This window comes from Lutra lutra, chromosome 11, assembly GCF_902655055.1.
Source record: "Lutra lutra chromosome 11, mLutLut1.2, whole genome shotgun sequence".
Lineage (NCBI taxonomy): Eukaryota > Metazoa > Chordata > Mammalia > Carnivora > Mustelidae > Lutra > Lutra lutra.
The window spans coordinates 100,516,418-100,530,196 of NC_062288.1; the positions used below are offsets into that span (position 1 = coordinate 100,516,418).

Genomic DNA, 13,779 nt, shown 5'->3' on the forward strand with positions numbered 1-13,779 from the left:
TTCAAGTAAGTAGGATAAATTACCATTTCAGATTATATATATTCTTACTTTATATAAGTGCCTTGGTGCATGAAGGTCAGTAAAACATATTAATTAGCTAAAATATGTAATTTCCCAACTAATATTTATAAATATTATATTACCCAAAACTCAAGCTTCTTATCAGTGAACATTTTGAACCATAACCAAGGAAATGCCATTCTTGTTTCTGTGTCTCTACTGCCCCCATAGACACCCCCACACACCCCCACATACACATGTACACACACATCTATGCATATATCTTTATATAGTAATGTATGGGTAATACCTTCCATTAAATAGGGAGGCAGGTGGATAAATAAACAAATGTGTTAACATCTAGAAGGCTGTGCACCAACTTCCCTCCATATTGATCATATTGGTGATCTCCTGGATTTGGGGTTCACTTTATACATTCTCTGTTTCAGTGTTATTTAATTTCCTTTCAATAGTAAATATATATTAAATTTATAGTAAAAATATAGCAAAGGTATTGTTTTAAATATTAAAATCTTTAGATGGTGAACCCTCCTTTCCAAAATTTCTTCTGTAAAATCAGAAAATAAAGACTAACATTGAAATTAAAAAGAAAAGCAAAAAGCCTTCTCTCCTTTGATGTTTTAATGAACTGGGCACATTACCAACTCTCTGAGTTATTGTTAGAAACAAAATTGTGGAAGCACTGTGATTTTACATTCACACTTTGACTAGCCATTGTTGTTGCTAAGATTGCTTAAACAGTTCAACCATACATATTTAATCACTGCATAGAAAACTTAATTCTAGGGAGTGATAAGCAATCAGGGTAATAGGGGGAAAAAGGTGGCTTATCCCAAAATAAGCACAACATATTATTAGATGTCAAATGAAATTTAAATATATTCTTGTAGGAAATAGAATTAAATTCTGATAGATTTAACAATATCCCAGACTCTGTTTAAAGTTTATGGTATGTATTTCTATATGAATTTTATATCACAGATTATTTCTAGGAATTTTGTGATGTCAAAGACAACTGTGAGGTCACATCTGCATGGTGGTATTATGCAAGCTTTAATCCAGCCATAGAAGAGCAGCTTTGATTTCATAATATAAGAGATCTGGCTTGCAGAACATTTTATCAATTTCTCAACTTGACCGCTGACCACGTAACACTTGTAAGATGAGTTTAGTCTGCACTAATAGCATTCCTTTATGTTTTTGCTAATATTCTAGGACTCTCTGAAGAAATAAACCATACCCATCCTTTCTCTTACTTTTTCCATTGCCCTATAAGTGAGGGAGAGAGACACCAACATTTGTACTACTCTGTACCTGGAACAGATTGTAGATTTTGATTTAGGAGAAGATACGGGAGGGATGGATTCTTTCCTCTGCCCAAGCTCAGGGAACGTTTACTTCCTGAGAGATGAATGGGGGAATATTTTATGTCAATTAATATATAGTGAAGGTGTATAAAACAATGATGTGTCTATTATTCAACTGTCACTGACATGAAATGACTGCAAAATCACTTTCTGGAGTTCAGAATTTACTCCTTCCTCCTGACTTTTCGTTTATGCGCTTTTCAAGACAAAAAGTAATTTCTACCAACTGCTAGATTATAAATTCAACCTGGGATGTTATAATCAGATTCCACTTTTTTTCTCTCTTACCTCTCATCACAGATGATAAAAATACTGCAATTGGAATTCAGCTGTGACAGTGTAGATGATTAAGCTAGAGTCTAATTGGCTTTGCAGTGTTAGCAGAAGCCTAAATTTAATGGTTGATCCCCCCCCATAGTAAAATAAACCGCTGTGATTTACAGTCTTAGAGAACAGAATTTTGTTGATTGAGAAGGTCTTTTTATGGACAGTAAAGAACTGACTATAAGAATGAAAACTTAAAATGCAAAGTTATATTTCTCTTTCTGGACATTTTCAAATGCAACACTTCTCAAATTAAACAAACATTAACTAAGAGCAGAACTTGTAATGGCAGGTAGTACACAGAAAGAGTGGATACAGCCATGGGAGCTCTGCATGTCCATGAGGCTCCTGTAGGTGGCATGCCCTTATGACCTGGGGGCTGGGGACCATAGTATTCCCTATGGCAATGGAAGTAAACAGGGTCCAGAGAACTAGGACCTGAGACGAGAAAATATTTCTCCAGTAGGCTTTAAACTTGCTGTAATTTTTTTCCAGTGTCACTGTGAAATTCTTCAGCAAGACCTTGCTCCAAACCGAGAGAGGCAAGCTTCATTCAGGCTTGTAATTCTAAAGCAATTAGAGCTATCCAGTTTGACGAGATTTTCAATTATTTAAAATTAAAAGCTAAAAGAAACAGATATTTAAAAATATTTTTAATGACAAAGGTCTAATTATGATAACTAGGTTTCCATTTGTACTCAAAATCAGCTCTGAATAATTACAGTTCATTTTTGAGCCATTCCATGGATTTGGAACTTACTAAACAGTAGTGCATAATAAGTAAGATTCGTGTCATTTTCCATTTCTGGTGTGAATAAGTAGCAGTTATGAAACTAATCCAGCAACCCCCTCCCCACCATCACCTGTTTCTCAGAGTGGTGACAAAATTGTTAATACTTTTAAAAAGTTTATATAATTTCATGTCTTCAATAAAATTATCTAAAATCAAATAAGAGTTACTCTAGTCATTGTGTATTTGTTCTAATAATGTATATGGGTGAGGATGTCTTTATTCAGTGTAGTCAAAACCATGGGCAGCCTTTCCAAAGACAAGAGGCTAATAAGAAATTTGAGTCAGATACGAGGTCCCAGAGCAAATAGCAAGAAGGTTCTTGTAGTTCACTTAGCCGTAATGTACTACCATAGTGTTTATTGAAATTGGAGTAGAATATTAAAACCATTAGAAAAGTGAGTATGCCATCAAACCCGGCATTCAAGGATCCTTTGTTTTTTTGTAAAAAAAATAATAAAATTGTGAGCAAAATGTATTTAGAAATCATGAGTAATTAGCAAAATGATTTAGAAATCATGAGTAATTAGCCCCATTTAAGAAGGAAAATATTAAAATCTTGTCGATTGTCAAGGATTAAAAGTTTTACTTCTTTCAAGTAAACTCTAGACTGCCAAGTTAAAATTTGAAGCATATAAGTAGTTAATGGAATTTATGTTGTTAGTATTATAATTAAAGTAAGATTTGATACTAATGAAGTTTTCTTTGATCATTTTTATTACTATTTCCATAAAATTTATTTCAGAACATACAATTAAATCAAAAGAAGAACCAGAACAGGAACACAGGACTCCAGATTTTTCAGGAAAAACTACTTCTTTATCAATTATTCTGTGCAGACACCCATTGGAAATGGGTATATTTCACACTGAGTGCTGACATACAAGAACTAAAATAAAATGTTATTCGCTTCTTCTTTTAGGGGCCGATGTTATCAACTTTGATGGCCACGTTGTGTTGCCATATAGATTCAGAAACAAGAAGATGAAGACCCTGAAGGATGTCATTGCTTTGAAATTTAAAACCTCTGAAAGTGAAGGGGTGATCTTGCATGGGGAAGGACAGCAAGGGGATTACATTACCCTGGAACTGAAAAAAGCCAAGCTGGTCTTCAGCTTAAACCTAGGTATGTTCTGACTTTTGGCACCATTTATTAATCTTCCCATTAGTAAAATGCTAATGTTGCTTAATCCTTAAAGTGTAAATTATAAAAAAGCAGTTCTTGTTATCTTATAAATTCATCTTTAATCCATAGCGGTTTAATGCCTTTTGATCCATATATACTTATTCTTTAAAAAATAATTGTTATGTGTTCATCCTAAGCAAGGTACTATACTAATATCTGAGACAGTGGTGAACAAATAGAGAAGGTCCTCGAGTTCATGAAGTTTATGACCTAGTGGAGGATTCAGACATTACATTATCCATTATTATTTTAAAACAACTTAAAAGCAATGACTTCAAATAAGGATGGGTAGTTTGAAATCAACTAAATAAGCTAAAATGATAAAGGATACTGCAGAGACAAGAAAGGTCCACATTAGAATATGCATTGAGGAATATTCTCCCTGAGAAGACACACAAGCTGAGATCTCAGTTATGACTAGAACTGGCCATGAGAATATTGAGAAGAGCTAGGGAGCAGTCACTACAGACAAAGATCTGGCATACTCAGGGAATTAGGAAGGAGGCTGCTGTGGGTAGATGAAGTGAGTCAATGGGAAAGAAGACAAGATCTGTAAATCGGAGATTGTTCAAGTCCTGTAAGATCCTGTACGGCATGGTAAAGGGTTTATTATTATTTAAGAAAGAGAAGCTGTTGGTAGGCTTTAAACTATATGGCATCACGATCTTATTTTTAAAAGTATATTGAGATTCCTATAAAAGAAAATGCTTGCATTTCTGTGAGAATCAAAGCCAGACTTCAGTATAAGGCAAGTGAGAGATGGCCCTGGTTTGCAGAGGTGGCTGTCAGTGGAGATGCAGGAAAGCAGGTCTAGTTGGGAGATGATTTTAGTGGTAAGTTCAGCAGGATTTGTAATGAGAAAGAAAGAGAATAAGTGGGGCGCCTGGGTGGCTCAGTGGGTTAAGCCTCTGCTTTCGGCTCAGGTCATGATCCCAGGTCCTGGGTTCAAGCTCCACATGGGGCTTTCTGCTCAGCAGGGAGCCTGCTTCCTCCCCTCTCTCTGCCTGCCTCTCTGCCTACTTGTGATTTCTCTCTGTCAAATAAATAAATAAAATCTTTAAAAAAAAAAAAAAAAGAAAGAAAGAGAATAAGTAAAGGATAACTCCTGGATACCTAAGGGACTTAACTGCCATTTTCAGAAGTAGAGGTGACTCTGTATTTTCTCTACAGAGCTTCTTCTAATAAAAGATTATTAGTTTCCTCTAATAGAGGAGGTCTAAAATGCTTATTAGACATCAGTGTTGAGATTTCTATTAGGGAGTTGCGTGTATGAATGAGATTGAGAGGAGGTGTTACCGGGAGACTGAGGGGAATGAGCAGGAGGAAATTAGAGCATGTGGTATCAGAGACCAGGGAAAGAAAAGAGGTGGCTGTTGTGTTGAATTCACCTAAGATGGAGACAGGCAGGTGAATATTGGCTTAGGCCCTGTAGAGGTTCCTGTTGATTTTTCTCTTAGTGGAATAGAAAGGACAGTGGTTTTATTGACATAGGTTAAGAAAAGATGAGAGATGTGGAACTGAATTTTCAAACAAAATCTAACTAGAAATCAGATAATCAGGAATCAGAGAAATAAAGTATTGGCTGGAGAATGAGTTGAACTTGAATGAGTTCCCATTTTGTTTTGTAATTTTTTGTTTTGTTTTGTTTTTAAGTGTTTTTAAGTCTCTTGCTTGGCTAAAAATGTCAGGATTTATGCAAGAAGTTTTTGGAGGGCATCACACCTTCCATAATTTTTTTTGTTGTAAATAATAACAGAATTCTACAAAAACACTGTATCTAAAATATATTAATAGCTAAAGTTCACATGTTACATTCATCCCAGTAGAAAGCCACAAAACGGAGAGTAAGAATACAAAAACAGGGGTGTCTAGGTGGCTTCTGCCTTTGGCTCAGGTCATGATCCCAGGGTCCTGGTATCAAGCCCTGCATCCAGCCCCTCTGCAGGAAACCTGCGTCTCCCTCTCCCACTCCTCCTGTTTGTGTTCCCTCTCTCACTGTCTTTCTCTGTCAAATAAATAAATAAAATCTTAAAAGAAAAAAAAAAAAGAATGCAAAAACAGATCCTGCCTTTTTGACTTGCTAATCAGTCTGAATGGTCCAGACATTCCCGAATATGGCTTGTGTTCTATGTATTAAATTTTATTACTTTGAGAATTAGTATTATACTAAAAAGTGCAGTTTTCATTAGGGTTTTTTTTTTTGTTGTTGGTAATACTTGATACAGTATCTATAAATATTTACCCTTTATTATAAAACTGAACTCATTTCAGATCTGATAGAAATTATAGTTTCTATAAGAAAAAAATGAAGAAAATCACAGAGAAAGCTGGATCATTTAATTACACAAAAATATTGGATTCTTTACATTAAAGTCATAATGAATGTGAAACTTGAAAAACGCAAATGTTAAATACGGAAGTTTAATGTTGTTCATGAGTAAAAATTTATACCACTCCCTGAGAATGTAAGCATAGGACATAAAAGGTAATGCATAGAAGAAAAATTGTTAGTATTCTATGAACAACAGATGCTCAACTGCACTATCTATGAAATTAATGGACAATAAAATAATGACTAATTTTTGTTAAGTAAATCAATTTAAAAATCATATAAATATTGAGTATGTGACAAGATTCTTTGTATTGCTTTTTGTATCAGAAAATATTTTCAGGAAAACAATTTGACAGTGTCTTCAGATATCTAAAAAATTGCCTGTATATTTTGGCCCAATAGTCATAAGGAAATAATGAGAAATGGCTATAGGGTTTAAGTCCAAGGATATACTTGGCAATATTGATCACAATGTCAAAAATTAAAAAAAACAAAAAAAGCTAAGCATATAGAAATATGTTGATAATGCATTTAGAATGTCTGTGAAAAATTTTAATTCTATAGAAAATACCATAAAACATTAAATTAAAACTGTAGTATAAAATATTATAAATAATATCTCAATATTTTATATTGATTATATATACACACATAACTATATATGTATATAATTAAATATATTTATAGGGGAAAAAAATTGGAAAGAAATAGACCAAACTATGTTTACTGGTGGAAATGAGTGATGAATGTTGTGCCTATTAATTCTTCATAAAATTCTCTATTATAATTAGTATAGGTATTCATGTATTGCCTGGGGAAAAAATAGCCCTAAATCATTTTTGAAGGATTCTTAGTAGATAAGGAGAAATAGGAGGCTTGGGGGTAGATATCAGAAAACAAAATGTAAGTACTTTTTAAAAACATGCATACAAAAAATATGCATACACACTGGGAGCAATTGAATTATATCTAAGGATGTTTACTTTCTCTCAAACCTTTTTCCTTTTTTTTAAAAAAGTGAAACACACAGAGGAACATTTTAAAAGCCACCGTGCTTTCTATAGGTATGACATTACTGTTCTGAAACTAGTGTCTGAGCCTTTGACCTCAGAGAAAAGTCATTACCGTTTCACTGGAAAGCAATTGACTTACAGAGTTTTATTGACTGATTGGAATTTATGACAGTCATGGAAATGCACTCATTCATACGTCCATTGTGCCTTTTAAAATGCCATTACCTCAATATCAGCCATATCTAGCTGCTACTTTGTGTTCTAGTCATTTAAAGTAATTTAAAGTAGTAAAATAGAGTGTATACTTTCATTTAGACTTATTCCTACTTTTCTCTCTCCCTCTCTGCCCCACTGCCACATGTAAACAGACAGTCATAATCACAGTCCCAGTCACAGGCACATTTGGTTTCACCATCAGAAGGGAAGAAAATCTGATCGAGAGAAGACATAGAAAATGTCAGGTATAGGCAGCATTAGTATCCTAAATGTGGAAAAAAAAAAAAGAGGAAATAATTCAGTGCCTTAATCAATTGTGTGTTTCTCCTGTTTCTGTGATACTATTTATTCTGAAACTGTGTTGTATTTTTATAGCACTTAAATTTACTTGTCCATGAAAAGCAATACTTGATTAGACAAAATAGAAGATAGTATAAAACATGTAAACAGTTTCCAGAGATGACCTTAGTAAACATTTTGGATTCTCACAACCTTTCACTCTCATTTATAGTCTTGTTGCCATGGAAATCTATTTCCAAAGCTAGATAATGCTTCATACATATTTTTGCAAGTTTTTATTTTAAAATATAACTTGAGTTAATTTTCTATGCCGTTAAATATTACATCGTGGTTAAAATGATTGCTTTTGGAGTCAGTGAAAACTGGAAAAGTGTCATGCTGTGTTTTCTTGACCAAAAATAAAAATAATAGCAACAATAAAAGCCTGTTAACAGGTAACTTTTAGCTAATGTTTGCTGTATGCCAAGAAGTTGGTTAAGTTCTTTGCATGTACTAATTACTTTAATCATCATAGCAACCCTGTAAAGCTGGTCCCTGATTTTCTCCATTTCCTGTATGAGGCAGCGTAAGCTCACAGAAGCTGCCTGCTCGCCTGTGACCATAGGGCAAGGCAGTCGTGAGTCAGCCTGAGAGTCCAGGCACTGGGCTCCCGAACCATGGGACACTGACTTTGTAAGGACCCTGTCAAACTCAGTAGAATTCATGGCACAGTAAAAACAAAACAAAAACTCATACTCTTTTTTTCTTTTTTTTTAAAGGAGATGTTTTCCATCTTTAGCAGCTTTTATGTATTTTGAATATGAAACTATTGTTAAGCCTAGTTACATGCCTGTTCCCCCAAGCTAGCGTCAGTGGACAGGACTTGAGTGGAGTGCCAGCCCATGGCTGTGATGGAAGCTGGCCGCTGCGCAGGGTCGCTGTGGTGTCACTGCCTCGTTTCTGTTCCTTCCATGGCTCAGGAAGCAATCAGCTCGGCCCCATCTACGGCCACACGTCCGTGACGACTGGAAGTCTGCTGGATGATCACCACTGGCACTCCGTGGTCATTGAGCGCCAGGGCCGGAGCATTAACCTCACCCTGGACAGGGGCGTGCAGCACTTCCGCACCAACGGAGAGTTCGACTACCTGGACCTGGACTACGAGGTGAGCTGGGGGACGCGTCGTTGTCCTTCATCTTGAGTGGCTGCCTCAGTCTCCTACTGGGTCTTCGTGTTCTTGTCAGTCACATGCCTGCCTGCCCCATTTGTTTTATTCTCCAAAGAAAAATTATCTTTCAACTTGAGGGCCTAATCTATTAACACTGTCATTTTATTCATTTCTAAGTTTGTAATTATGAGTATTTGAAATATTTTAAAAATCTTGGTACCAAAGTAATAATTCAAAGGGAGCAGACCATTTATCATGTCAGCAGGGCAGTTTATTAAGTCCAGAACAAATATAAGTTGTAATCTTTCCATTGGTAGTTAATTATGGTATAAATCATCTATTATTCTTGAGAATAGATAGTATATTATAAATACAGCATTGCCTAATATTTGTTACAAAATATTGACTAAGAAATCCTGAGTTCTGATTTATATTGTCATTTATGACCTCATGACTATAGATAGTTCTTTTGTTGGGTTCTATTTTCTCGGATATAATTATCATAGAAGAAATAAAGTAAAATATAGAATATTTTAAGAGGTTGTCCATAGGTAAAAGGACATATTTTATCCTCCAAATTATCAAAGGTCAAAAAATAATCACATTGGTCCCCTAAAAACTGTATATTCCTGTATTAAACAGATAGGCATTTCAGGTTTTTTAATAAATTATTTAGAGAGCAGTTCAACCTTAAAATACCCACCAAAAATGTTAATCAAATATAGAGATAAGAGTTCTGTAAGATGTTCATCACAGTGTTATATATTAGAAGAGAAAAAGGATAACACTAAATGAACAAAAAGAGCATAGCAGGAAAATAAATAGGATGAAATACTAGTTAGCAAGGGGTTTCTAAACTTTCTTCCTCCATGGAACCCTCAGGGTGTTACTAATTTTTCCACAGCTGTCCTAGACCATTCTGTAATAGTTAGAGTCAGACAACTTAATAAATATTTATGTCTTAACAACTTGGTAGCTATTTAAAAATACAGATAAAATAAATGAAAAATATATTTTATTTAGTTCTTAAAATAACAGTGATTACTTGCTGATGGGTTGAATGTCCCTGATGGTACAACTCCTCAGATTTTGGAATCAGATTTGACTGCCATCTTCATCTTCTGTTCCACTTTTACTTTTATGTGACATGTTTTTATGAGAGAAATGATTAAAAAAACCCACCTTCACTAGGACAGGAAATTATTAAAAGCAGTGTAGCAGGTTGTTGGAATGGTGAACTAGCTCAAGCTAGTGTTTCCCATAATGCCCAGAACGTGTCAAATATTTTGCATATCCTTTAAAAATAGAAAGTGTATGGTGGCTGTGACCCTATGAATTTCCTGTGCAAACTCAGTGTGCCTTGTCCCCACTTTTGAAGTTGTTTGTATATGTACACACGTATATGCGTTAATCAGTATCTTACATGAATTTTTAAAGATGTGAAATAGGCTTATGATAAGATAATTGAAAAAGTTAGGATTTACAACTGTGTTTATTTTCTTTATATACTTAAATAATTTCTAAATTTTCTGTGAGGTGAATATATTATATATATTCCTAAATAGGAATTTAAAATAGATTATGCTTTATAAACCCTGATATTGAGATTTTAACATTAAAATAAATTTAAGCTTATCAGAAAATAACTTTACCTCCCAAAAAATCTCCTTAAAGCATAATGATTGTTGCAAGGGAAAGAATATGAAAATCCCAGAAGTTTTATTTTTTTTCTAAATTAGTACCTTTCTTGGCTTAGGTGGCTTATCTCCCACTGTATGAGAGAACTTAAAGATGAATTATTCACCTTCCATTAATAAACTTTGAAGTACCATAGGACAGATGAGAGATCCTGGAACATTAGCAATGGGCAAACACAATTCCAATTTTCAAAAAACAGAATTAAAAATTTGGGGTCATAGACTGTATTGAGTTTGTGATGGAATTCATGAATATTCATGCACACACTCAGGGTCAGCAGTTTCATGGACACTTTGAAGGCCATGAATATACATACCACCTTTGAGAACCTGAGCTGTAGATGACAGCGCCTGAGACGTTGTTAGAGGGAGACCCTGGGAAGAAAGTCAGATTTACTAATAAAGAATCCTGAGTCCATTAAGTTGAGTCAGTCCCTCAGTGTTTTCACACACACCTCTTTCACTCGTCCGTGTAGTAACTAGACTCAGACCTCAAAGGAGGCTTGTTATGAATAACTGAAAACATTCCTATAGCCCAGGACATTCCAAGGGTTTTAGGGGCTCTGTACCAGGAACTGGGAACAAAGACCAAATATATTATACCACACTGTGATAGGGGGTTCCCGTCATATGTAGACATATAAGTAATCTCAAGATTGTACATACTAATGAAAATATAGAGATGAGTTCCTAGTAGCTACTACTTGTGTAATGTAATCTGAAACTATGTAATTTGTCTTTAACAATGGCTCTGTTGAACTGTCTGTTTTCATGAGCTGGTATGAGCAGGATTCAGCACACCATAGGGGTAAGTTAATACCTAGCACTATTCCTAGAGATGTACATCATGAAAGAAGCAGTAGAAAACAAGTTTGCTCCTTTGAATTAACTCAGTGTGGGCGTCTTTTGTGGAAAGTGGCTTAAGAGTTCACCTTATCACCTCCTGGAGCCCAATTATACTGCAAAGTGTGCCAAACGCCATGGGCAGGCAAGCTACTAGCGGCATGGTACCCTGAGAAGGGTACAAAGGTAAACAGATACACATCCTTCTTCTCAGCCAAAGGGCAGAACCGCCCACTGATGCTTGGCCTGGCTTCTCACTTTTCTTCAGCTAAATTCCAGGATAGACCCTGTGGATGTTATGCCATTGCCTTTGCAATACATTTCTGCTTGGGAGGTAGTGGAATGAAATGCCCCTTGATAGTTGTAAAACTAGGCTAGGATTTTAGAAAGAAACTAGGGAGGACTGTAGAGAATCAATTGCATGGCTCAAACTTGAACAGAAGTCCTGGGTTTGAGTTCCTCTTTGCTCCTCACTGGTTGTGTGACAGTGGACACATTATAGTCCCCTTTTGGAAAATTAATGTAATAGCATATTTGTCATAGCATTATTATATGAGAAGGCGATAGGAAGTAATAGAAATGACCATATGTATCAGTTATGATTAATTAGACCGCATGTAACAGATGCTTGTTTATTCTCGGCCATATAAAAGGTAATTGTAGGTGGGGAGCCCTTGGCTCAAATGGCAGCATCATGGTCATTAAGACTCCATTCTCCTTTTACCTTGCTGCTGCTCCAGTCCCATCGCAAATCACTCTCCAGATGACTGTTCACATTCCGTCCTGCATTCCAGTGGGAAGAAGAGTAAAGAAGGTTGTGCTCCCTTTCCCTTTTAATTATAGTTTTTGGAGTCACACAGTCTTACTACTTCAATCTCACAAGACCAAAACTTGATTCAGAGAGGTTGGTAAATGTGGTATACTGGCTGCAGTGTGCATAGCTGAAAAGCATTCTTGTTTTCCTAAAGAAGGTAGGGAAAAAGGACATTGAGAAGTATCTAGCCATCTCTGCCACATTTTGTAAACTCTTGGTAGCTAACAAAATAGTCAACGTGATTATTTCATTAAACTCAGGGCTGTTATTGAATGATAATATCATTAATAAGCCAGTTGTATGAGTTATATGAGTATCTGGTGAGTAATCTAACAATTGCAACAATTTTTTTTTCTGAATAATTATAACTTCAGGAAATATTTTGTGGCCCAGATACTTCATTTTACTGATGAGAATACGTAATCAGAAGAAGCGACAACCTATTTTCATAGGATTAGTTGCATTAGGAATTGGGATTTGAACCCACATCTCTTAGTTGTCAGGAAATCTGGTAAACTGAGCCTGTGTTGCTTCACTAGGGCACCTCTGAGAGTGATGTAGGACTTGTGCTGAGGGTTGCTGAAAGCAGGGGAACATAGGAGTGTTTTTAATCATCATCCTGACAGCACATGGAGAAAGAATGAGACAGTATGTTTAAACTGGTATTTAGTAATAATTAAAATTTGATGCTGCATGTTGTTAAGCGTAGATTTTTATTACCATCAACTGGGAAAGAATTGGTAAAATGAACTGTAGGCAGGAAATAAAGCATTCCACATAATTATAAATTATCAATAATTCCTACCTTTGGTATTATGTATACTTATTGAGTACCTAATAAGTTCATTTTAGTGCCCCTTGAAAATATTTTCCTAATAATTCTACTACTTTAGATTACTGTATAATTTTCCTTTTGTCATTTCTTAATTCTTTTTTATATATTTATTTTCAGTTTTCTCTTCTTTCATATATAAACTTTCATATATATGTATGGCAAACAATACATATTCAACTAACCATTATTAACAAATCTTATTTTAAGTGAGGTCTTTTATTATTTTATATTATCTCATAAACTATCATTAATTTGTGCTTTTTTTCACAAAAACTAAGCATCTAAAATGCCATGACACTAAATAAAAGAACATAATTTGCTAATGGCCTCCTAAAACACAAAGATCTGTGCCTATGTTTCAAATATGAAGTCTTGACATTCAAAAATGTGTTAACTATTGCTTTCGTTTTCAAAGCTTTATAGGAAAAGTTGATAATGGTAACATTGAATAATAATTAAAAGAGAAATAACATCTGGTTTATATATCTTGGTATTGCAGCTCTGGTTAGCATTAGATTTATTTACCACTGTTTCACTATTAGCAGTAAATGTCATTATGGCAATACGTATATTAAATATAATTTTGTATTATAGGAAATTGACACTATGGTACTGTAATTTGGCCAAAGATATAAGGAAAAAGACATCTTCTCTGTTTATAGGTGATAGTAGACAGAGAATCACAGTAAAGGGCATGCACCTTATTCCATAGGATTCAGAAGACCTATGATATCTCTAAGCCTGTAGTGCTCAAATAAAGCCCCCATCTCCTAATATGTTCTTAAACGTAATAATGAGACTTTTTGAACTATTTTCTATATTAAAAATTAGTCTAGTGACTATTTGACTTTAATGGTCATTTAGATTAAAATAGGTCTACATAGTACATAGGGT

The 13,779-nt window shown here is 34.8% G+C and overlaps 1 protein-coding gene across 3 annotated transcripts in view; it reads left to right on the plus strand.

Moving 5' to 3' along the window:
• CNTNAP2 (contactin associated protein 2) overlaps nucleotides 1-13,779 on the plus strand; it is a 1,959,883-nt gene that overhangs the window by 872,724 nt on the left and 1,073,380 nt on the right. For all 3 annotated transcript variants that reach the window (XM_047694949.1, XM_047694948.1, XM_047694950.1), the window contains 2 exons: nucleotides 3,425-3,628; nucleotides 8,509-8,693. In XM_047694949.1, the coding sequence (XP_047550905.1) occupies nucleotides 3,425-3,628; nucleotides 8,509-8,693 (389 nt within the window). The remainder of the gene's footprint in view (nucleotides 1-3,424; nucleotides 3,629-8,508; nucleotides 8,694-13,779) is intronic.